The 24188-nt window shown below is 49.1% G+C and overlaps 1 protein-coding gene across 1 annotated transcript in view; it reads left to right on the top strand.

Moving 5' to 3' along the window:
• The window catches only part of LOC144796946 (aldo-keto reductase family 1 member C1-like), a 272765-nt gene that overhangs the window by 207621 nt on the left and 40956 nt on the right, over positions 1-24188 (top strand). Inside the window, exon 6 of the mRNA XM_078668209.1 lies at positions 4759-4865. Within this exon, the coding sequence (XP_078524335.1) occupies positions 4759-4865 (107 nt within the window). The remainder of the gene's footprint in view (positions 1-4758; positions 4866-24188) is intronic.

Below are 24188 nucleotides of genomic sequence, written 5' to 3'. Positions count from 1 at the left end.
GCATGCGTGTGTTGAGGTGTCACGCAGCTGGCACGTCAGTCCGCTGGACTGCGACCTGACTGCGGCGGTGCGCCTCGTCTGCCTCCAGGCTGCTGGTGGTGTGGCCTGTACCACTGCCGTGGGTGTCGGTTGGGGTGGTTGCTGGGCACCTGTGGCTGCAGGGATGGCCCTGCCCACATGGGGGGGTGATGGTGGTACAGCTGCAGGTGGCTGAGATGGTCCTGGTTCAGGTTCGCCCTCACCCTCGGTGTCCTCCGGGTACTCATCGATATGTAGGGCCTCGCTGTCGGTGCTGGGCTGTTCTGCTGCACCTGTGATGTAAATGGGTGCATGATTAATGATATGTAGCTTGCACATGAGATGTTGCTACATGCATGCAGGCCTGCTTTCCCTGACTGGCTTTTGGAATTACTTTGAATTACAGGTCTGCCTGTGTTGGGCTATCTGGAAATTTTTATTACACTACAACTCCCACAATGCAATAGGGCATTTCAGGTGTGCATGGCCTGCATTACTGGGGTTGTCAAATTGGTAGCTCAGGGGTCATGGGCATTGTTAGGGGACGGGCTTGCAGTCGCATGGCACTTACCTTTGGATTGTTGGGTGGGTCGGGACGAGTCCAGCTGGGTGACCCCACGCTGGCTTCAGGAGTCAGGGTGTCCTCCACGAGGTCCTCCAGTGGGGTGTTGGGTGAGGCAGTGGCGTCTACTCCACCGGTGGCAAGTCGCTCCCCCAGCCGCTCCGCAATTCGCTCTTTGGCACGCCCTCTGAGGTCGTACCACCTCTTTTTCAAATCGTCTATTGACCGCTGGGTCACCCCAACAGAATTTACCTTGGCGCGGATGCGCAGCCAGATGCGGCGCTTGTCAGCCTCTGGCACCCTCCTGGAGTCCTTGCCAAACAGGCGTGCATGGTCCTTACAGACCCCCTCAATTAGGAACTCAAGTTCTTGCTCATAGAACTTAATCTTCCTCTTCCTCTCATGGCCACTGCTCCCTGCTGCTTCCTGTGACATTTTGGAAGTTGTGGATGTCCTGCTGTGCTGCTGAAATTTCACTGTTGTGTAGCTCTTCCCAGTCCTGCTTCCACTTTCAGGCTCAGTGGTCTGAATGAGGGAGGGAACAGCCTACTTCCTGGTTGTAATGTCATCATTGGGCTCGAAATGCGACTTCCCGTTTTTGCGATCTCGCAATTAGCGAGATCGCAAATTTCGATTTCGGTAATTGCGAAATCGCAATTTCAACCAAGAAATCGGCCGATTCTGCGATTATAATGCGATTGGGGCTAAATCGCAATTGGCAATTGCGGCCGATTGCGATTCGCATTTTTTGCGCGTATTTCTTCAGGAATGCCATTCTGCGAATTCTTAATTGCGATTCGGTAAATATCGCAATTTAGAATTCGCAGAATGTTGCATTGATGAATCTGGCAGTTAGTGTCATAAAAGGAAACCACCTCCTTATTCCCCTTTTTTCCATACAGAGGTTAAAATCAACTATTAATGTGAAGTAGGCATATGTCAGGCCAAATGATGTCATATCTTATACTAATGCACATTCTGTTTTTGATATATTTCCATTAAATAAGGTTTTAATTCAAAATTTAAAAAAGCAGTGATGTGGTTAGTTATGTGTTGAATTGTAATAGAATGCATTTTTTAAGTTAGTTTTTTTAATGTGGTGGTCGTCGTTGAATGTCTGCTTCTGTTTTGTGATTTCTCGATGTGATCGCGATCATCGCAACATCATTGAGGATTTTAAAAGTTCAAAAACAAATTATTTGACAAGAAAATGAACAAAACTTTGGTCTCTTGGGTGGCTCTGTTTGAAAACATTTCTTTAAGTGTATTTTTCAGTATGCAAAATACATTTGTTGATAACAGATATTCCACAGTAAATGCCACAATGTTGTGCCGACTAAAATGAGTGGTATATTATATAAATGTAATATACAATATCTAACTATAGAAAATATAAAAATCTTTAAGGCTCACTTAAAAAAAATTGAAGTCACAATAAAGAAATAGAATTTGAAAAACCTTAGATATTCACTGAAAAAACCAAAGTTTACAGGGACGTTATAGTTATGAATTTGCATTTAAAAAACCTTAGAAATTCACTGATAAAGACAAAGGTTACATGGACGTTATAGTTAGGAAATGAAATTTTGTTAAACTTAGAAATTCAATGAAAAAAAACATAGGTTAAAGGATCATTATAGCTAGGCCGACATTTCGCTCGTATAAAACCAGAGAAATCAGCAGTTGTAGTTAGCTTAGCTAATTATAACTCATGCCTCCACAATGTACTGCTTATGACCTCACATATTACATCACTCATGACATGGTCAGTGACATCACTCATGACATCACTGTTACATCTCAAATGACATCACTGATGACATCACTGATGACATCATCCAACGACTGTGAGTGTTTTCAAAAGGTTTATGAGTGTTTTGATGAATCGGTGGGTGTATGAGTTTAGGTATGAATGATTCAGTGCGAATATATATATATATATATATATATATATACATATATATATATATATATATATATGTGTGTGTGTGTGTGTGTGTGTGTGTGTGTGTGTATTGACTGAAATGAATCAAAGGTTAAGTGAATGTGTAGTTCGGTGAATATCTCAGTGATAACAATGTTTTGCTCTACAAGAAAACACAGAAATTCACCAGTTAAAATTAGCAGAGCTCACTTTAACTTTCACCCCACTATGCACTGCGTATTACCTCACTTATTACATACTTATGACATGTTCTATAACAACATTTATGTCATAAATGCTGTCACAGAACATGTCATGGTTGATGTGATATGTGAATTCATAAGCAGTTCATGGGGTGAGCAAGGTATAATGGGTGAATTTCTGTGGTTTTTTTTGTTATTGTAGTCACTGACATATTCACCTAACTATAATCATGCTTTAACTTTGATTTTGTTAGTGAATATGTATCTATAATAAAAGCAATGCTGAAATGTAACGCATTAGTATTTGATGGAATTAGACAAGAATTAATGTTTAAAAAATAAAGAAAACTACTGTAATCCACCTGTTACAGATCTGTCTACTAACTGTAGCTTTCAACCCCATCTTGCATTGATTATGATTGCACACATTACATAATTCAAAATTACATTTTTGATGACAGCACTGGTCACATCACTAAGAAATCACTTGCAAATGTCAGTGTTATTTTGTTTTGAGTGTTCCATTTACTGAGCCATCCTGCCAGGCTGACATCAATTATGAATATACCAGGTGAAAATCTGAAGCATCGTCAAGACTCTAGAAAGATTAACTCTATCCCTAAGACAATTTTTCATTTATTACAGAGTTTTATACAGTGCTGTGCATCAAATTAAGCGGTACAAAAGGGGGTGGTGATGGACGGAGCATCTGAACCAATCAAACACTCAAACCCAGTCAACAGATCTGGGTTCAATCCATCACTGTTCTTTAGCCCACTCTGCCACACCAGTTGAGACATGGCCATATGCAAATCAGTCTGACCCTGTGCCTCATGGGAACAGTCCAGCCCGAACTGCCAAGCCATGCCTTCCCTGGATCGGAAACAAGCTCCCGGTTTCTGGCATTTCAGCCGTCTTCAGCCAGGCTTCATTGAATCCAGTGGCAAAGTGAGCAAGGGACTCACGTCTGAGCATACCCTGCCAACTTATGGCGAACAAAGCGGTGCAAAAGGGGGTGTTGATGGAAGGAGCATCTGAACCAATCAAACACCCAGTCAACAGATATGACAGTCACCACCCCCTTTTGTACTGCTTTGTTCGCCATAAGTTGGCAGGGTATGCTCAGACGTGAGTCCCTTGCTCACTTTGCCACTGGATTCAAGCAAGTCTGGTTGAAGACGGCTGAAATGCCAGAAACCGGTCCTAGGAAGCTTGGGCCAGGGCTGTCATGATCCATTTGGTGGGTGTGGTGGTGGGGGTAGCTAGAAAAGTGGGACCCTGGGCTAATACCAACTTTGCAGTGGCCTTAAAATATCTCTGAAGACAAACAGACATTATATTGATGCTGTCAGTCTCCAGTCATCATTAAATAGCATGCCAGCATTAGCTATGATAACAGACCAAACAAATGAGCGAAAGAGCAGAGAGCAAACAGGTTTAGATATGTAAAGGAATAGAGAGCAGGAATGGAGACAATATAAAGGTGAGAAGTGAGAAGAAAGGAAGAGACCAGGAGGGCGAGAAAGGAGATGAAAAGAGATAGCAGCAAGCAGAAAGAAGCAAACAAATCCAAATACTAAAAGAGAAACAGAGAGGAACCAAATATAAAAAGTGAAAGACAGGGAGGTAAATATTTGCAGACAATATAACAAGATGGGGTAAGGGTTACGTTGCTGAGCTATTTGTCCTGTAAATATGGTTGTGTTATACCTTTTGTGGTTTCATATGATATCCATTCAGCGAACCTATAAGTTATTCCTATGGTTGTTGTAGATGCTTCATTCAGAGTAAGTAAACAATATATTATGTGTGCATCATTGATGGTGACTTCACGTTGGGTGTATTTATATGGTGTTCCCTATGTGGATGTACTCAATTTAAGTGTAACTCCACATGGTTCCCACACTGTCTGTGCTGACAATAAGGGCTCTGTCTGCAACTCGTTAGTCTCCTGTACATTATCTACATGAAAAACCATTTGCCATTCAACTTACCTTTCCCAAACAATATACATAATTTGCTAATTTCATTATTTTGTTGTATTTTTGCAGGTTGAGTGCCATGTGTATTTGAACCAGTGGAAAATGCGGGAGTTTTGCAAATCTAAGAATATTGTGCTGGTGGCATACCAGGTCCTCGGATCAAGTAGAGATAAGTGGTAGGACAGTGACGTAAAAATGCAACTGTGCATACTGGGATACTGAGTGGGGGGCAAGGTGACAACTTCCCTTCAGGTCATTACAGACAAAGTTTCCAGACTTGGATTTTTGGGTATAGCAGAATACATCCTGTGACGTGGGCTTGTTTTACTTCCATTGAACAAAGGAGACTAACACACCTGAAAAAATGGTTTGTAGGGAAAAGGTTTGGTACTTGTGACTGCTAATGACCAGGAGTAAGGTGGTCACCCTAATGCTTCATTTAAAGTGTGAAGTAATTTCAAGCATTCAGTGCGCTTTCAATTGGGATAACACCAGTTGTGTGCAAGATCAGGCCTATGAAAGAGGAAAGAGCAGCTCTTCAAAACTCTGAAGTACACACTCACTTTGTAGAATTAAGTGGTACTGGCAGTATTTGTTACCATTCATACTATGGTTTGATATCCAATTGTGTTTGACTCTCTTCCTTTGCCTAGTAATGGGTGTAACCAATCGCCTGTTGCAGGGGGAACCACCAACTGTGAAGAAATGAATGCTCAGCAAGGGATTGTTAGCCTTTTGTTTACCATTAACCACACCCCAGAAAAGTAATATATACTGCACTGCCAATATAATCTGAGCATCATGTGTATACTCCAATGTTTTACCTTTAAATGATACGGCTTCCCTTGTATGTCCCATCCATGATCTAATGGTTGGATACTAACCAGACTCATCACTTTGTATCCCGGCCACATACTTAAACATTGTGCAAAAGTCTTAGGGGACAATTATCCTGTGGGTATTTGCCGTGAAGGTCCAGCTTCCCCCCTGGCACACCCAAATGCTGTTGCAAACCACTCTGCATGCTGTTTCAGTATTATCTGATATCTTGATTTTCCAGTGTTTTTTAAAAACAGTAAGCAAGGTTCCACAGGAAAGCAAATCGGTAAAAAGGCATTAGGGCTTCTATAGTAATTGTTTCAATCAGGTTCAACAAAGTCTAAGTGGAGTATTTAAGCTGCATTTGTCCATTATTAGAAGAGAGGAATTTAAGCTGAGTGTCATGCCAACAAAAGCTGTAATCACCTTTCCCTTCCTGATGGCTAAAAGAAGGCACATCAAGGGGCAGATCTACAAGAAAGTGCCGCAGCGCGGCACCGCAAGCCCTTTGGCTGCGCCATGCTGCGGCACTTTCAGAGCACAGGAATGCGACATATCTACAACGATCCCCGCCAGAGATGCCGCGTCCTGCGATTCTGCAACCGGCACAACTCGAGCAGTGATCTGGACGGTCTAATTGACTCAAAAGTGGGATAATCTGAAATACACGCTATCATTGGTCCAGATCGATCCACTTCTCTCGACCTGTACTACCTCCCCACCTAAGGATCTGTCCTGCATGAAAGGCAATTGTTTATAATTCCAAGACAAACATGATTTATATATTTGTCCTGAAGATGATGCCATTTATCTTGTTTTTCGGCATCGAAACGTCGTCGACAAAATAGGATCATATGTACTGAATATGCTTGTGAATACTATGTACAATGGTCACTCAAACTACAATCAAGTCTGTTCACTGATTATAAGTATACAGACCGATTTGCTCGTTCCTTCCTATACTTGTTGCTTTGTCTTCTTCACTGTGGGTCACGGGCTGTGCCCCCTTGACATTACTTTCTGATTGTGTGCATCGCCAAATACATTCCTGTCCGGCTGGACAAAGGACATAAATACTATTCCAGTTTTGTCTATTCTTACCCTGATCACCCAAACTACTAGGGTCCACTTTTTTTTGTAATAAGCTAAATGCCCAAGGTCCCTAGTGAACTACCTTCGGGTTCCCTTGTTTCCTATAACTATATCTACAATGATATTCCGCATTCCTGTGCTCTCAACTGCGCTGGCGCAGAAACAGCTGCCATGCGCCAGAGCAGGCACCCTTGCACCATGGTGCAAGGATGCCTGCGCCATGGGGAGATTGCTTTTGTAAAGGAAGGGGCCCCTTCCTGCACAAAAGCAATCACTGCAGGAATTTTCCTCTTTCAATGCATGCTGTAGAATGCAGCACGCATTGAAAGAGGAAAACACGAGGAGAAATGAAAACATTTCTCCTCGTTTCACTTGGCTACGCCACCCCTATGGTAGCGCAGCAAACTGACGCATTTCCAGGTTTACGATTTCTCGTAAATCTGGAAATGCATCAGTGGACATGGATGTTGCGTGGGAACACCCACAGCAACACCCATGTCTCGCCACTAACAAGCAAAGTGCTACGTGAACAGGGGTGATATTTACAAGCACAAGTTAAGTCACGCAGGGTGACTTTACCTGTGCTTGTAAATATCCCTTAGTAGGCTGCGCCGGCTGCGCATGGGGCTTGTAAATCTGCCCCCAAGTCTTTTGACTGGCTTATCAGCCTGTGGGAAGACACCATATGTGCTGAGAGCAGGGTGCAATATGTTCTGGTCTTCCACTAATTTATGCGGGTGAGAGAAAGGCATTTAAGACATTTGCACATGCTCTTTTTGATGCTAGGATTAGCTTTGTTTGCAGGAGAATGTAACCAGAGAAACTTTGAGTTACTATTATGACGTTGCAGTATTTATTTTACTGTTTGCTAGCCAATATCATTGCTAGTCGATATCATTGCTAGTGATATATATAACCCACTATACTTATTGTCTGATCTCGGATAGGTTTTTGATTTTAATAAAATCATTAGGGTATATTCCTAGTATGAATTGTTGAGTGTGTTTAGCTTGGAGCCTACTAATAGCAACTGCTACTGTGAGTGTGATTGGACTGATTGTTGCCTAATAATCACCTTTTTCATGTAATGCTCAGTGGGTTGCATGGGTTACATCCCACTGTGTTTTCTGTGTAATGATGGCATGTTGCTAAGTCTGCACTGCCAGATGCTCTAGAGAATCTGAATCACAGGTTGTATTCTGGAGAGATTCCATAAAATGTATGAGACCTGTTAATGTATCAAAGGCAGTGGCCATGTGGCTGAGGCTTTACTGGTGGTGAATGAATATGAGGAGCCTTTGACTATAAATGAGCTGTGGGAACAATGATATTGCTGAGGCAAGAGCTATACCAATGTATGGTATGTCTATTGCTCCACCAAGGTCTAAATGATGCCCTTAATTTGCCTTTATCTGTGATGCAGCCTCTTCAAAGAAGCGGTCATGAGGCTGCACTCTGCTGATGACACAGACACAAAGCTGCGCTCTTCCACAATTCCATTCTGGGCTCTTGGCGCAATTCTAGGCTCAGCTGTTGAAAGGAAGAAGATGGCATCCTTACCTTATGTACCCAGCTGTTTCTTCCCGCAGGTTGGCTATAGATACAGTGTAATAAAAGAATCGAATAAAAAGTATCTCTTCCATTTCCATCTAAGAGATTTGGCCAGTGGAGATTGGCAAGGTAGAAGATAAGTCTTTACTGTTCAGTGACACCTACTGGGTGAAGGATCATATGGTATGTAAAAGAGCATTACTAGTATTTTCTATGGGATTCCCAATCAGGAAGGTGGAGAACGCTTCTGTGGTTTCCTAGGACATCACCAGCCCAGGAAAATATAAACGGGTGCAAAATCCAAGGTGTTCCAATGCTCATCCTTATCACATTCTACACTCCCTTGCACGCAGTCCCCTTTCTCTCTCTTTGGGAATTATGTGTTTGTCATTTTTCTTGCATGTTCTTAGTACTACTTGTTACTACTTTTTCCACTTAGCTACATTTGTGTCATATCATTTTGTCATCATACTTGCTTTGTCATGTGGAGAGATTTTTTTATGAATTCTTCCCTTTTCTTCTGTTGGATTAACGCTTTGATGTGTTTTGTTTTAAACATATTTTCTGGAAGGTTGCTACTTTTTTGTTTTGGTACCTTCTTCAGAGTTTTTCTGCTCTCCATACAGAAATTCTGGAGGATGGTGGTGTGCTGTCTAGAGAGGGTTGCCCTCATAATCCTTCCTTCAGTAAGAAGGCAAAGGTATGGGAAGTGTGACCCACAATAGACAATATCCTAAACTGCAAATGTTAGCAGGTTGGATTTTCAAATTTTTAATGCATGACTTCAAATTAGCTTTTCTTGTCTCTCTTTTCTTTCTATTGAATGACCCTCTGCTAAAGGTCCATCCTCTGATTGCCTTACTCTTTAGATTGTAGCATACCCTTAATCACATGGATGAATGATGCCCGTCTTACGTTCTATTATTGTATTTCTTCATGTTTCCCATACATCACCCCATAGATCAAAACCATTCTATAAAACAATTTCCCTGCAAACATATAATTCCTAAATTCCTCTAACTGGATGTTCATTCTGGAAATAATTTGTATGATCCCACACTAATGATCACATCTAACCCCTACTAATTTAATCTACCACAAAGAAACTGGAGTTAACTCATTGAATGGTTTCCTTGAGAGCACCAGACCAATTCCAATAACCAACCACACTGAACTAAACACTCATGTTGGGTTTGGCTGTCTGTCTGGTACAATGGCTCATCAGGAGTAGTAAATGCTATATTCATGCAATTACAATACAATACAAACTTGCCCTGGCTACTTCAGACCTAAAGTACATCAGTAATTCTTGCTTATGTTGACTCCCGATACCGACATGGTGTCTACTCCACTTTTTTCCTCCTGCCAATGAAAGTGAACTGCTGTTCCTTCCCTTTTGAGGAAAGCCAACACACCCTTGACCACAGTTGAAAAATTGTATAAATCATCTGGGGTGCATCCAGGTCCAGCAACAAGGTACAATAAAGCCTAATATTGTACAATAAGGTCTATTGTGGTAGTAATAGTGTCACTGTGGTATCCTAAGTAGTCTTTTAGTTCTTGGGTCATACAATTTTCAAAAATAGGTACTGAACCCCGACTGACAATTCTGGAATCGACTTCTAGACAATTTAAATGTTTCAATTAAAAATATTAGGATCCATTGGTTCTCATTAGGTTGCACCGATCAGATGTCTCGTAATGCTGTGTAATTTTAACTTATGTGATGGAAGTGACTAAGAGGAGAAGAAAAGTAAAAGAAGGCAAGATGGAAAATAAATAAAAGAAAGAGTGCATGACAGAATGGGTTAGAAGAGAGCAAACAAGATGGTGAGGATAGAGAGAGAGAGAGAGAAGGCAAACTAGAAAGAAACAGGGGCTGGACTTTCAATGTTAAAATATGAAAATCCCATTCTCCAGCATAGATTCACATGTTGGAACCCTTCCCCTATGTCTGGCTAGAAATCTGTGGGGTTTTAACATAGCAATTAACAGTATTAACATGGCTATGCTACCTTTATTTCGCAGATATTACATCACTAGTCATTATATTGCAAATAGGTACATCAGGAGTCTTTACTTTGCAGGTAGGTATTCAGTACTTTACTTCACAGGTCAGTACTTTGCAGGTTATGCTGTTCGCCAGTTGGTAGTTTTAGTTAGGACCAAAGTTTCCTAAAGGAAAAGCGTTGTTTTTTTTTTTGCCAATAACTTTGGCACTGCTTGACAAATCTTCCCAAAATGTTCAGAAAAAAGTCCCCTTTTTGGTTCAGCTGCTGTGTTGAACGTTTCGGGGTGATCCATCAAGCGGGGTGGCAAGAAAAATTGGGGTCCCAAAACGAATTTCCCCATGTTATGTCTATGAGGATTTAAAATTTTGGGAATATTACTACAGCCCGTACCTCTCAACAGGATTAAATCCAATGTCTCAGAAAGCTAGATGTTGGTCCAGAGAGAGTGATTTTTGTGATTTGGTGTAATCTGTTCAGTAGTTTCAGAGATATTTAAGTTTAAAAAATATAGCTATCTGGGAGCTTAACAGCCTACTGAAACCCTACTGAAGTTTGATTGGCTGCCAACACTTCAACTGGGTAGTGATGGCAGCCATCTTGGGACCCCAGTTGAACCGAGTCTCACAAAAAAAGTTTAAAAAAAAGAAAAGGGGGCATGGCAGAAACACTCTGACCCCATTGCCCTCTCAGGTGTCGAGGGGTCCCACAGGGCCAAAATAAGTATTTATTTCAAATTTTTTGTTGGAGCCCTGGATGTGGCCCAAAAAACAAAGGGAGATCCTGCGCTTTGTTTATTATCATGCCCTGGGTGGGCTAGGTCCTGGGGGCATTGTTTTAATCAGGGAGGGGGGCACACAGCCCCCCCCCCCACCTTTGGGCTCATTATGCCCCGGGAACCACCACCTCCCCAGGGATTCTTAAAGTATTAATGTGGGTGAGACCTGTATGGCATGCCCTGCTGCTGGGCTTTACTGTAATTTGATGCGGGCAAATGTCGCATGGACCCACCTCAACCCCGGGGCGGCCGCCTCCCTGGGGCTTTAATTTTTTTTAAATGCATGCCGAGTGGGCCTGAGGACTGCCACCGCCCTGGACCATAACTTTAAATTGAATGCGGGGGCTGTGAGACCCCCATCAGCTCTGGGGACCACCACCTCCCCGGGGCAAAGTCGAAGATGGGAAGGGGTACGCGCCCCCCTCCTGGAGCCACCCACGGCCAGATCCTGAAATGTCCCATGGTGCCCATCCCTGGGGCATTGCTGTTTGTGATGGTCAGAGCAAACACTGCTCGACTCCTACTAAGTGAAAGCAGAAAATGCTCTTGCTTACTAGAAGCGGAGTAGAATTGCTGTTACACAAAGGGAGCTGCATGTTATCAGCTCCCTACCTGTAAAAGCAATGCCAGCTCCCACAGTAAGGGGGCGTGCCGGCTGGGAGAGCAGGCGGCTGTGAGGCTACCCCCATGGTCCCGAACCTTTAAAAAGTGGGTGTCCTAGGTGGGACCAGGGCGGTCACACTACAGGCTGGGCCCCGGGGGATAGGGTCCTGGTGCCGAAAGCAGCCCAGGGAGGAGGGCTGCATGGCCTTCCTCCCAATTGAAAAAAGGCCGGGCCCGAGGGATGGGGTCCCGGGGTGAAAAATGGCCCATGGAAGGAGGTCCACACGGTCTCCCTTCTTTAAATAAAACACTCTGCAAACGTGCCTCCAGGCACACTGCCGGTTGTGGGATGAAGTCCCACACATCTGGATTGCTGAGAGGTGTTTGGAGGCCTTGCCCCCTTTCTCCACCACTCGGTACATAAGTCACAGCCCCGCCAAAAGAGGTCAGAGGTTCCCACCATGGCATGCAGCCGAACTGGAGTGAAGTACCATCGCGTAAGAAGTTTATAAGAATTGGCCTTCTGTTAGAGACAGATAGAGGTCTTGGCCGCCCATGCCCACAACCTCTGCCAGATGTCGTCAGAAATAGTAGTGCCCAAATCCTGTTCCCACTGTGACTGATATAGATGTTGTTGAGGCTGAAGGAGATCACAGTAGATCAAATACAGGCAGGTAATACCATCCCTGGCGGAGCCCTGTGCAAAAAGTTGTTTAAAGGGCGTCTTGGTTCTACCACCCCTGGCCTTCACTGTTGGTTAGTTGGACAAGTGTAGCAGTCTGGTAAGCCGGAATTCGTCTAACGAGGTCAAGTGGAGGCGCTGCCTACAAGTTTGCCGGTCTAGAAATGTTCCTTCATGATAAAGGTCACCCAATAAAGGGGGTGCTCCTTCTCCCCACTCCGAAAAACGAGTGCCTAGCACAATGTCAGGGTTGTTTACTATGGGGCAGAATGGGGAATGGTATATAGTAGCCACCCTGCTATGTTGTATTCTGTCCCAGTACCTGCGAAGAGTTGCAGAGGCATATATTGGTGTTTGGGAAGATGGGATCTCAACCACATGATATGTTGTAGAGGAAGGGCCAAGCAACCCTGTTCTAAATGCATCCAAGGTGTGATATAGGGGGTGTTGTGCCAGTCTAAGGTAGATTGCAATGTATAATGAATATAATATTCTACATTAAAGAAACCCAACCCACCATCCAGCGTTCTCTTATAAAGAGTTGTTTTAGGTATATGGGGCGTAGAGTTCGGCCACACAAACTGCAGAAGCTGCCTGTGGGTTTGTTGAATAATCTCACGCTGGATCCACAGGTGCAAAGTGTGCGCGAAATACACTAAGGGGCCGATTAGGATGGCGGACGGAAATGGGTACTGTCCGCCATGGTGGGGGAAATTTTACTCCCGGCTGCGCCGCGGAGAAACCGCGGTTGGGATTAGGATATTCATGTCACGAAACTCCGACCGCGGCGGACGGAACACAACCAACACCGTCCGCGGTGGACGGAACACAACCAAGTCCGTCCGCGGCGGACGGAGTCCAATGAACAACCACTGCCGCGGACGGAAATGACCGCGGAAAATAAAACATGTACCGCCATCCCAGAGAATACTCCGTGGCCGCAATTAGGATAAATCCGCCCGTACAACGGAACTCACAGCCATCCACGTCCGCGGCGGAAACAATGCAACGAGAACCACAGCATCAGGGCGGAAGGCCAACACGCACAACATCCCTAGCGCCTAACAAATGTATGAAAGTGCACCGCAAGTCCTAAGCAAACATACGAACATTGACAAGGCCCCCCCCCCCCAGCACAAGCCACCATGACACGTCCCAATTATCCAATAATGCACACAAGTCAACACGCCCACCTACCACCTGACTGCCAACAACCATCGAGACACGACTATAAAAAGACACCCCCACACAACCACAATCCCTTGCACCACAGCATTGCTGCCAGCAAGAGGGCCATTCGAGACACTGCTAACTCACATAAAATCACATAGAAGACACCCACCCACCACCCTACCACACAAACACCCACCACACAAATCCTACACATCACACACCACACACCTGCACCTCCCAACTCACTCAACTCACACACTGAGCACCACACACCATGGCACCCAAAAAAAAACCCAAATTCACGGAGACAGAGTTGCGGGTAATGGTAGATGAAATTATCCGTGTGGAGCCCAACATCTTCGGGGCCCAAGTCCAGCAGACGACCGTGGCGCAAAAGAACCACATGTGGGACAGGATCGTCACTCGTGTGAATGCGTCGGGGACTGTGCCGAGGACCAAGCACGACATTCAGAGGCGGTGGCATGACCTTAAGACCAGGGTCAAGGGCATCCGAGCGAAAAACCACGCCAGAGCCAATCTTACTGGCGGTGGCACACCCCCGGAGCCCATACCCTACACCGATTGGGAGGAGAAGGTGCTGGTGATACTACACCCAGAGAGCCTAGACGGCCTTGACGAAGGAGAAGAGACTGGTGAGTACAAACCAAGCACCACGATCAGCACGACATGGTCAGGCTCACACAACTGAGAATAAACATCCCCCACGCCCCAACCCATGCACGTTGGACACCAACACACTAACATGTCCATGGCTCCCAACAGGCCCCCATGTGCACGGGGAGGGTGGTGGTGGTGGTGGCGGTGGTGGAGGGTGGGGTGTGTGAGAGGCCCAAACTACAACTCCCAACAGGCCCCCATGTGCACGGGGAGGGTGGCGGTGGTGGAGGGTGGGGTGTGTGAGAGGCCCAAACTACAACTCCCAACAGGCCCCCATGTGCACGGGGAGGGTGGTGGTGGTGGTGGCGGTGGTGGAGGGTGGGGTGTGTGAGAGGCCCAAACTACAACTCCCAACAGGCCCCCATGTGCACGGGGAGGGTGGCGGTGGTGGTGGAGGGTGGGGTGTGTGCGACAGGAAACAGAAATGTCTACAAATCAATGTAACCATGTACTGTCCACATTACTGACCTGCTCGATCTTGTCCCTCAGGTGATCGTCAACTGACTGGGGAAAGCAGTACCCGGCCGCCAGCCTCGCCTCCCACACCTACAGGACTCTCTGCCGACGACGACACAGGCAGCTCCGGGGCGGAGGATGGAGCGGGACCAAGCACGCAGCCAGGGCCATCTGGCTCACAGGGACTCCCAGGACCGACCAACGTCGCAAGTGTCACACCAGCGACACCTGTCTCTGTGATCTGCACAGTCCCCACCACCACCAGTACCACCAGTACCACCAGTACCACCAGTACCACCAGCACCACCAGCACCACCACTCCTGCCGGTGCCACCCAGCATGACCCAGCGCGCAACGCTGGTCCAACGGCCCCACACACAAGCAGGGTGAGTGGGCCACAGGCAACGGGACAACTGCCAATCAGGCGACCCACACACCGCCGGTCAGAGGAGGGACAGCTACCCGAGCCAGTGGCACAGTCCCTACAAGCTCTTGCCAGGTGCCAGGCCTCATACGACCGGTCCCAGGCAAACGCCGATCGTGTTCACCAGGACTCAGTGGACAACACCAACAGCCTGCGCGAGATCTCTGGCATCCTTGGCCAGATGTTGGTGATCATGGGCCAGCAGGCAACGATGTGGAGGGAATGGGTTGCCCGGAACAACCCCCCCCCCCCTCCACCATGTGTGTCAGCGCCACCGCCACCGTCACCTCCGCCTCCCCCGTCACCTCCGCCTCCGCCTCCACCGCCGCCACCACCACCTGAGCCCCTGGCGACGGATGTGGCCCATCACCAACCTGCCCTCCCAGCTGCCTCTGTACCACCTCCGAGACGGAGGGGGCGTCCGAGGCAGGAAGTTGCTGAGAGCAGTGTTGGAGCGCCAGGCACACGCTCCAAGAGGGGACGACCTTGACAATGCCACTGCCTGTGCCAGACATTCACCCTGCAAACCATCCTGTCCCACATAGACAATCATTGCCACTGGTCTGCTGGACTAGCCTGACACCCCCCAATGTGGTGTCAGCACGGACATTTCATCTGCCATTACCTACAACTCCAACTCCCTCCCTCCCACTTACTTGTAAATATTCACCAGCACAAAAGCACAACCTGTCAATAAATTGCATTTACTCACACAATGATGTTTTGCCTCCATGTTTATTCACATGATTGCCATCAGATACAGACCTAAACAGGTACAGGGATCATAGTCGCACATGATCATGGCGCTGCGGGAGTGACCTAGAGAAAACCAGAGACAGCAAACACACGTCAGTAAAGAGATTCACACACATCACAACACAATGCACAGCAACATTACACAAACGACAACCATCACACAAGCATGGGATGGGAGCACACACATCATGGACACTCCTATGTCCAAAGACATGAAGACACACATGTGCAACCATCACAAACCACACCCAGCTGAATAACCCCATATCCACACAACACCAGAAAACATACATGAGGCATTGTCAACCGCCACTAGAGGTAGAAACTCACATTCAAGGGAAGTAGCGATCAATGAGCTGGCGCCTCTGGTCCACACCTTCCTCCTCACCACTATCCTCATCAGTCGACATGGGTGGGATGGGAGGCCGAGGAACTCCTTCGTCTTCAGGGTCCAACAGCAGTTCAATGTCATTGCGTACTGCCAGGTTGTGGAGCATGCAGCAGGCAATCACGATCTTGCATACTTTTCCTGGTGAGTAAGGCAGTGCCCCTCCGGTCTTATCGAGGCACCGAAACCTAGACTTCAGCAGTCCAAAGGTACGTTCGATGACTCTCCGTGTCCTTCCATGTGCCTCATTGTACCGCATTTCACCCGCCGTCCTCGGATTACGTAGGGGACTGAGGAGCCAGGGCCGGTTTGGGTAAGCCGAGTCGCCTATGTAGGGGGATGACAGAGACAAACATCAGAACAAGATATGGTGGGTACCCCATGCAACACAGAGATCACAAGAGTCCCCACTGCACACTCACCAACAAGCCACGCTTGACCGGGTGGCAGATTTGCCATGAGTCGTGGGACATTGCTGGTTCGCATGATGTGGGCGTCATGTGCGGATCCAGGAAATCTTGCACACACATGGGAGATGATGTTGCTCGCCAGGCACACCACCTGCACGTTCAGCGAATGAAAGTGTTTGCGATTCCTGAACACTTGTTCGCGTGCCCGTGGTGGAATGAGCGCGATGTGCGTGCCATCAATTGAGCCCACAACGTGAGGTATGTGGCCCAGTGCATAGAAACCAGCTTTGACAGCTGGCAACTCTTCCGGACGTGGGAAATGTATGTACTCATCCTTGTACAGCATCATAGCTGTTAACACATCCCGAAGAACCGTGCTGAACATTGCCTGTGACATACCCCCGGCACCTCCAACTGTATACTGAAATGTGCCAGTAGCGAAGAAATGTAGTACCGCCATGACCTTTGCAGTGGGTGTAAACGAGCCAGGATACGTTCTACGTGGCTGCAGATGAGGAGCCAATTGAGCCACAAGCTCCAGCAACCGACGTCGATCCAGCCTGAATTTCCGAATCACCTCCTCGTCTACCATATCCTCCAGCTGAGTGTATGGGCGATGCACATTTGGAGCCCTCCTGTGTGGGAGAGAGATGTAACTTAGGTCAACGTACAAACGACGCATACGTGTACAACTCCATCACATGTGTACCTTACTGACATAACTCCAGTCGTCACCCTAATGTATCGTAGACACATCACAGACACTCATGCAACTGCATGCACACAAACGATAAGTTTACACACGCCATGTCATCAAGCACAAATGCCACCACCAATGATGATGTGCATACGGTAATGACATGCATGGTGACAGAACGTATAAATCACATACACGGAATGCATGTGTACCACCACCACTGTAGTCACCTCGACACAACAATAAACCGACAACAGATGCATGAATTGGCCACACAGCCGTGATGTACTGTGTAGTTGTGAAGATGTAACAACGTCTGTAGGGTCAAACCCGACGTCAACACGTACGAATGCACATCTGTTGGCCATTGTGTGCCGACCGATGTCCATTGTATGGACACACATGCTATATTGTATGACATATGACCTTTCACAATCACCCTCACATCCCTCATGACGCAACTGCACACAACACATCACGGTGCAGCGTCTGACAAGATCACATATTTGGCGCCGCCATGGCGGTGCTCAACTTCCGCTACTTCCCAAAGGCCGAATGCGGCCTGCGTCCCTCTTCCCATTGGCTGCATGTGCAGGGACCGTCACGGGCACACATCGGCAACCGCACGTGCAAGCTTCAGGCACGGATGCTTCAGTTGCAACAATGTACTATCACTGGCGCCTCCATGGCGGGGCACGTACACAGCGGGGGAGGTGCAGGCCTATACACCCTGCAGATGTACTCAATGGACATGGCAGTTCATGACCCCCCTTACAGTCACCTTGCATCATCCACCGTACACCGGCCGGAGCGGCCGGCCCATGAACATCCGCCGTGCCCGGCCATGAACACAACCGCCATGGCCGTGCCCGGCCATGAACAACCGCCGTGCCCGGCCATGAACACAACCGCCATGGCCGTGCCCGGCCATGGCGGTTGTGTTCATGGCCGGGCACGGCGGATGTTCATGGCCGGGCACGGCCATGGCGGTTGTGTTCATGGCCGGGCACGGCGGTTGTTCATGACCGGGCACGGCCATGGCGGTTGTGTTCATGGCCGGGCACGGCGGATGTTCATGGGCCGGCCGCTCCGGCCGGTGTACGGTGGATGATGCAAGGTGACTGTAAGGGGGGTCATGAACTGCCATGTCCATTGAGTACATCTGCAGGGTGTATAGGCCTGCACCTCCCCCGCTGTGTACGTGCACCGCCATGGAGGCGCCAGTGATAGTACATTGTTGCAACTGAAGCATCCGTGCCTGAAGCTTGCACGTGCGGTTGCCGATGTGTGCCCGTGACGGTCCCTGCACATGCAGCCAATGGGAAGAGGGACGCTGGCCGCATACGGCCAATCGCAAGTAGCGGAAGCTGTGCACCGCAACAACAGGGCCAGTCATTGGCCCATTTCACGATCACGCTTCCAGGGCTGACCAATTGCTGGCGACGTATGCCACTGACACGTGCTGAGGGCCCTATATATGTGTCTTGGCCAACATGAAACTTCCTACCCTGGGGACCAGTGCTGCCTGTGACCATCACCTCGACCTGCTGCTGCTGCTGCTGAGCTGACCACCGACTGCTGCCTGTGACCATCACCTCGACCTGCTGCTGCTGCTGCTGAGCTGACCACCGACTGCTGCTCTAGTGCCATACTCCGTGATCTTGCCATGTCGAGAGGCAAAGAGATCCGGTCTCGACCCTTCACCGCCGCGGAGCTTGATGTCCTCGTGGACGGTGTACTCCGCAACTATGGACGCCTCTACGGCGCACCGGGACGGGTGGTAAGTGCAGTGTGGGACATGTTGGTGTGCATGAGGGGGCCAAATGATCAGGCCTATTTATATCTTAGCTGTGTAGTGTGGGCTAGACATATGTTCCTGATTGTGCATGGCTGCTGACAGTAACGTCTTGCCCCTATGTGTGTGACAGGCCACCTGTCCACTGACTTAAACCCTTTTGTCTCCCATCATGGTAGGTCAAGCTGCACCTTCGCAAGGACCTGTGGAGGACCATAGCACGGGAAGTACGGGCATTGGGGGTGTGCAACAGACGACATACACACTGCCACAAACGCTGGGACGACATTTCCAGGCTGAGCAAGAATGTAGCGGAAGTAACACTGGGCCTGATTCCAAGGACGCCCCGTCTGGCCCGACGCTCCATGACCCCTCTCATGCACCGTATCATTGCAGTGACGCATCCTGAACTGGCCGTACGTCTGAGTGCCGATCAACAGCAAACTAGCGGTGAGCATACTGTCTGTGTAGGAAACTTGTGAGTGCTATGCATGTATTGGTGCACAGACACACTATTGAGTTCCGTGTTGCGTATGTATGCCTGTGATGGCATTTTGGTCCCATTGGGTGGTACTCATTTGACATCCAGGTCCGCCATGTTGACACGCCACTTGCTTAGTAGTTGAGTGTTAAAGCACATCCCCTAGTGGTCCATGTCCCCATGGCAGAAAATGTGAGGATGACTGGTAGGGGTGGGCCATGTGCAGGATGAGGGCTCATGAACCTTTGTCTGCTATGTGATTTGGCTATCCTGTTCCTTCTGTACGTGAGTGTGCCCATGACTCACACATCTTTTCTGTGCATTTCAGCTTTGACAGAGGACACTCAGCCACAGACGGTGGAGAGTAGCCGAGGAAATGAGTCCGGCTCAGACTTCGCACACACGCAGACTGACACGGAGGAGGCCAGCGCCGGAGAGGGGGACAGGACCGTCCCTGAGGACTCGCATGTGGAGACACCATCGTCCTCCTCGTCGGACACTCTTGGTGAGCCTGCACTGTTGTCACAGACTGGGAGTGGGCACTCATCACCTTCTGTCGGAAGACAGCACACAGGGCCCACACTTCCGCCAACTGCACCATGTACTGTTCGTGGCCGGAGGAGTAGGGGGAGCAGAGTGGCGTTCGGTGCAGGCACCGCTGCCCCTGCCACGGTGAGCCAAAATGCACTGTGTGCTGAGGCCGTTGATCTGCTGCGACAGCTGTGTGTGGGTCAGACCAATATGACAAATGCTTTCCAGGATCATGATAGGAAGTTGGGGCAGGTGGTGGCATTCATGGAAGGGATGCATGGCGATCTTGCAGGTCTACACAGGACAGTGCAGTCATTGGCAAGCAGTGTGTCGTCTGCAATAGTACAGTCGAATGAACAGGGTGCTACTTCTGTTTCCCCATCTACACCGCTGGATGTCTCAGGGGGTAGTGATTATTCAGAGCAGGACTCAAATACAGGTTATTGCACTAGAAGCAGCGTCAGACAGCACGTCAGGGCACGCAGGGCACAGACCCCATCCCCTAGATCAGCTAAATCTGTTCACGTAGACGACGTCAGATGCACTGGAGTACACACACAGGATCCACAAGTGTTGTTGGGGGACATGCCTTCCGGAGCTACACAGGCATTCAACACGAAAGGTACTCCGAAGGCAAGGGATACTCACATGTCCATGGACTGTTCCTTGGACAAGGCCAGTCAGAAGACTAAGGCACCTACTGAGAGCAGGGAGACCCCCAAGAGCAGGCCCACAGCAGTGGATAGGAACACTCCCAAGGACAGTGAGAAGACTAAGGCACCTACTGAGAGCAGGGAGACCCCCAAGAGCAGGCCCACAGCAGTGGATAGGAACACTCCCAAGGACAGTGAGAAGACTAAGGCACCTACTGAGAGCAGGGAGACCCCCAAGAGCAGGCCCACAGCAGTGGATAGGAACACTCCCAAGGACAGTGAGAAGACTAAGGCACCTACTGAGAGCAGGGAGACTCCCAAGAGCAGGCCCACATCAGTGGATAGGAACACTCCCAAGGACAGTGAGAAGACTAAGGCACCTACTAAGAGCAGGGAGACTCCCAAGAGCAGGCCCACATCAGTGGATAGGAACACTCCCAAGGACAGTGAGAAGACTAAGGCACCTACTGAGAGCAGGGAGACCCCCAAGAGCAGGCCCACAGCAGTGGATAGGAACACTCCCAAGGACAGTGAGAAGACTAAGGCACCTACTGAGAGCAGGGAGACTCCCAAGAGCAGGCCCACATCAGTGGATAGGAACACTCCCAAGGACAGTGAGAAGACTAAGGCACCTACTGAGAGCAGGGAGACTCCCAAGAGCAGGCCCACATCAGTGGATAGGAACACTCCCAAGGACAGTGAGAAGACTAAGGCACCTACTGAGAGCAGGGAGACCCCCAAGAGCAGGCCCACAGCAGTGGATAGGAACACTCCCAAGGACAGTGAGAAGACTAAGGCACCTACTGAGAGCAGGGAGACCCCCAAGAGCAGGCCCACAGCAGTGGATAGGAACACTCCCAAGGACAGTGAGAAGACTAAGGCACCTACTGAGAGCAGGGAGACCCCCAAGAGCAGGCCCACAGCAGTGGATAGGAACACTCCCAAGGACAGTGAGAAGACTAAGGCACCTACTGAGAGCAGGGAGACCCCCAAGAGCAGGCCCACAGCAGTGGATAGGAACACTCCCAAGGACAGTGAGAAGACTAAGGCACCTACTGAGAGCAGGGAGACTCCCAAGAGCAGGCCCACATCAGTGGATAGGAACACTCCCAAGGACAGTGAGAAGACTAAGGCACCTACTAAGAGCAGGGAGACTCCCAAGAGCAGGCCCACATCAGTGGATAGGAACACTCCCAAGGACAGTGAGAAGACTAAGGCACCTACTGAGAGCAGGGAGACCCCCAAGAGCAGGCCCACAGCAGTGGATAGGAACACTCCCAAGGACAGTGAGAAGACTAAGGCACCTACTGAGAGCAGGGAGACCCCCAAGAGCAGGCCCACAGCAGTGGATAGGAACACTCCCAAGGACAGTGAGAAGACTAAGGCACCTACTGAGAGCAGGGAGACCCCCAAGAGCAGGCCCACAGCAGTGGATAGGAACACTCCCAAGGACAGTGAGAAGACTAAGGCACCTACTAAGAGCAGGGAGACTCCCAAGAGCAGGCCCACAGCAGTGGATAGGAACACTCCCAAGGGCAGCGACACACACAAGGAGCAGGTGTCTGCTGGAGGCAGGTGCACCACAGACGACAAGTCTGCTGGCAGGAACAGGGCGGCGAGCAGGGCACAGGCTACATCCAGAGACAACACTCCACCTAAGGATAAGGCACATCCTACGGACAAGGCATCTAGCATGGACAATGGCGCAATCAAGGACAGGCATACTTCACCCCTGGCTGCACTGAGGCTGATGTTTTCTAATAAACGGCAAACTGATGTCTCCGCGGCGGAGTCCCCCCATACCTCCACTCCCATCCAGGCCAGTCAGAAGCAGAGGAGGGTGTCCCCTGTTGTTGCATCCCCCATTACACATCATTCCGAGTCCAGGCGGCAGGCACAGAGCAAACGACAAGCAGGCTCCAGCACGTCCCCCGAAACCAGATCCCCGGCAGCAGTTGCTCCACCTATGCTGGGTGGTGATTCTTTGGAGTCCCCACCACTTGGCAGTCCTGTCCTGTCCAGGGTGCACTCACACCTCCCTAAGAAACGCAGACACACACCATTGACACCTGCAAACCCCGATTTGGCTCTAGGTGAGCTATCCCCAGCTCCCAGGCCCACCCTGCCTCCTGGCCCATACAGCCCTGTGGCTCATCATTTCAGTTGTCCCAGTGGCGCCGGTGCAGTTGACTCTCATGTATCAGATGGTAGCACAGTGTCAGTTGTGCCCTCTCCTGTTGCAGGTCCTGGCAGTGTATCTGGGTCTATGGCTCACGTGTCAGTTAGAAGATCTGTGGCTGTGTTGCACACTCCTGTTTCTGGTGCTGGCAGTCTGTCTGGGTCAGTGGCTCACGTGTCAGTGACTACATCTGTGGCTGTGTCTCACACTCCTGTTGCTGGTGCTGCCAGTGTGTCTGGGTCCGTGGCCCATGTGTGTGTCACTCGGGCTGTGGCTGTGTCTCACACTCCTGTTGCTGGTGCTGCCAGTGTGTCTGGGTCCGTGGCCCATGTGTGTGTCACTCGGGCTGTGGCTGTGTCTCACACTCCTGTTGCTGGTGCTGCCAGTGTGTCTGGGTCCGTGGCCCATGTGTGTGTCACTCGGGCTGTGGCTGTGTCTCACACTCCTGTTGCTGGTGCTGCCAGTGTGTCTGGGTCCGTGGCCCATGTGTGTGTCACTCGGGCTGTGGCTGTGTCTCACACTCCTGTTGCTGGTGCTGCCAGTGTGTCCGAGGCAGGTAGTTCACGCAGTCCCCCCTGATTCTGTGATGTGACGTGCTGTACACTTCACTCAAATGTTAATTCACATGGTGTGTCCATTGAGAACTGCGTGGCACTCTTGTGGTCCCTGTGACGGGTTGGTAGGGACACGTAGTTGTGCTGCCTCTGATGTACCTGCTCTGTACTCTACAATGCCCTGTTGATGCTCTGATACTGCAACCTGCCCTCTCGTTACCTGCCTCTGATGTACCTGCTCTGTAATGCACAATGCCCTGTTGATGCTCTGATACTGCATACTGCCCTCTCGTTACCTGCCTCTGATGTACCTGCTCTGTAATGCACAATGCCCTGTTGATGCTCTGATACTGCATGCTGCCCTCTCGTTTCCTGCCTCTGATGTACCTGCTCTGTAATGCACAATGCCCTGTTGATGCTCTGATACTGCATGCTGCCCTCTCGTTTCCTGCCTCTGATGTACCTGCTCTGTAATGCACAATGCCCTGTTGATGCTCTGATACTGCATGCTGCCCTCTCGTTACCTGCCTCTGATGTACCTGCTCTGTGATGCACAATGCCCTGTTGATGCTCTGATACTGCATACTGCCCTCTCGTTACCTGCCTCTGATGTACCTGCTCTGTAATGCACAATGCCCTGTTGATGCTCTGATACTGCATACTGCCCTCTCGTTACCTGCCTCTGATGTACCTGCTCTGTAATGCACAATGCCCTGTTGATGCTCTGATACTGCATACTGCCCTCTCGTTACCTGCCTCTGATGTACCTGCTCTGTAATGCACAATGCCC

Source organism: Lissotriton helveticus, chromosome 1_1 (genome assembly GCF_964261635.1).
Source record: "Lissotriton helveticus chromosome 1_1, aLisHel1.1, whole genome shotgun sequence".
NCBI lineage: Eukaryota > Metazoa > Chordata > Amphibia > Caudata > Salamandridae > Lissotriton > Lissotriton helveticus.
Note: the sequence above shows the minus strand (reverse complement) of the source record. Positions and strands in the feature narration are given on the sequence as shown.